A 2,353-nucleotide genomic window follows, 5' to 3' on the forward strand; every position below is an offset into this window, starting at 1 on the left:
GTCCTGCAGGGGGCGCTGAGGCCGGGGCGCGGCTGCACCCACCTGGGTTCCTTTCTCTCCGGGGGGGCCCTCTTTGCCGGGGTGCCCCTGTGGGAAGGAGAAGCTGCATTAGTTGGTGCCCATGGATGCTCCTCCCCCTCCCCTGCGACGGGCGGTCCTGCCGTGTGAGAGTCAGAGCCGGTCCTGCCAGGTGCCGCCCACTCCCTTCCCTACACACACACACACATGCACATACACACGCACACACGCATGCAAAAAACGCACGCACACACACATGGGTACACACATGCACACACTCGTGTACGTACACATATGCATGCACACACGCGTACACACACGCACATGTACACACACACACGGAGTTGAGATCAGGACCACAGCCCCGAACACGCGTGGTCACTCCCAGCGGCGTGGCCCAGGCCAGTCCCTCAGCCGCTGACCTCAGCTGCTGCTTCTGCGAAACGGGAACAAGGCCAGGCCCCGGCGACGGGCGGGGCATGGGCCGGGAGCAGAGGGGCATGGGGCCGGGAGCAGGCAGGGGACAGACGCGGACTCTTGCCGTGAACAGTAGCGGGAGTCCCGGGTGCTCAGGACACCCCAAAACGCCAACGGCTTTAACCCCCCGACTTGGGCCCTGAACACACTGTCAATGGGCAGGAGGAGCCTCAGCCCAGAGCCTGCACGGTCCCCAGTCTCTGCCTGTCGAGGTCGGCTGCACCCGCACCCCCACGTGTAGAAACCAAGGGGGTGGGACGGGGGGACCCAGCTCCCGGGGGAGTGTCCCCACGACAGGGAGAGGGCACAGCTGCCCCCGCCTCCCTTCTGAGCAGGCGGCTGCACCCACCTGGGTTCCTTTCTCTCCGGGGGGGCCCTCTTTGCCGGGGTGCCCCTGTGGGAAGGAGAAGCTGCATTAGTTGGTGCCCATGGATGCTCCTCCCCCTCCCCTGCGACGGGCGGTCCTGCCGTGTGAGAGTCAGAGCCGGTCCTGCCAGGTGCCGCCCACTCCCTTCCCTACACACACACACACATGCACATACACACGCACACACGCATGCAAAAAACGCACGCACACACACATGGGTACACACATGCACACACTCGTGTACGTACACATATGCATGCACACACGCGTACACACACGCACATGTACACACACACACGGAGTTGAGATCAGGACCACAGCCCCGAACACGCGTGGTCACTCCCAGCGGCGTGGCCCAGGCCAGTCCCTCAGCCGCGCATGCACACACACACACGCACGCACACATGGAGTTGAGATCGGGACCACAGCCCCGAGCACGTGCGGTCACTCCCAGCGGCGTGGCCCAGGCCAGTCCCTCAGCCGCTGACCTCGGCTGCTGCTTCTGCGAAACAGGAACAAGGCCAGGCCCCGGCGACGGCGGGATCCACCGCGGAGGGGACCCCACTCCCTAACCCGCAGCTGGGCTCCAGGCCCACAGAGGCCCCAATGCCGGCATCCAGCTGCCATCTAAGGCAGGTGGGTGGGGACAGCGGCCACCAGGGCATTTGCTCAAGGTCACCCACCTCCCAGGCCCTCGGGGAGCAAGAGAGCCCTCCACCTGGGCACACCCTCATCTCCGGGGAGACAATCACTTCCCGCCAGGAGAGGTGAGCGTGGATTCGCCCTCGGGATGGCTCCGCGCGTGACCAGCGAATGTTCGTCCTGAGCAAGTTACCACCATGACCAGAATGGAGCCCACTCCTTTTTGTTTTTGGTTAATCCTCACCCGAGGATATTTTCCACTGATTTTTAGAGAGAGTGGAAGGGAGAGTGAAAGACAGAGAGGGGAACATCGATGTGAGAGACACATCGCTTGGTCGCCTCCCACAGGAGCCCCGACCAGGGCCGGGGATCGAGCCTACAACAGAGGCCTGTGCCCCGACCAGAATCGAACCCGGGACCCTTCAGTCCACTGGCCGACGCCCTATCCACTGAGCCGCACCGGCGAGGGCCCAGCTTCTTTACAGACATTTGAAGCTGTGTTTGCAGAATGAGAGTGGCTATTGGTGGGGGCAGGGGGGGCGGGGGCAGGCAAAGCGGGCTTTAAACATGTTCGGACAGAAGAGGATCGGGAGGAACACAGGCGAGGGGCTGTTTCCACGAGGGAAGCCCAGGCCGCGGCCCCTCCCCGCTGTTTGCCTGCCCCCCGTGTTCTGGAACGAGCCCCACTTCTATAACGGGAATTAATGAAGCTGAAATTACTTGCATTAGGTATTTTTCTGATTAAAAAAGCGATATGTGCTCATCGTACACAATTAGGCAAACGCAAAAGCAAATTAAAATCCTCTCTGCGCGCCCCTCTCCCAGCGTCAGGGCTCCCCGCGGGAGGCG

At 62.6% G+C, this 2,353-nt stretch overlaps 1 protein-coding gene across 1 annotated transcript in view; it reads right to left on the reverse strand.

The window, feature by feature from the left end:
* Positions 1 to 2,353, reverse strand: part of COL5A1 (collagen, type V, alpha 1) — a gene marked incomplete at its 5' end in the record, with an annotated part of 94,117 nt that overhangs the window by 50,659 nt on the left and 41,105 nt on the right. Inside the window, one exon of the mRNA XM_014544215.1 lies at positions 845 to 889. Within this exon, the coding sequence (XP_014399701.1) occupies positions 845 to 889 (45 nt within the window). The remainder of the gene's footprint in view (positions 1 to 844; positions 890 to 2,353) is intronic.

This window comes from Myotis brandtii, unplaced genomic scaffold (assembly GCF_000412655.1).
Source record: "Myotis brandtii unplaced genomic scaffold, ASM41265v1 scaffold357, whole genome shotgun sequence".
Classification (NCBI taxonomy): domain Eukaryota; kingdom Metazoa; phylum Chordata; class Mammalia; order Chiroptera; family Vespertilionidae; genus Myotis; species Myotis brandtii.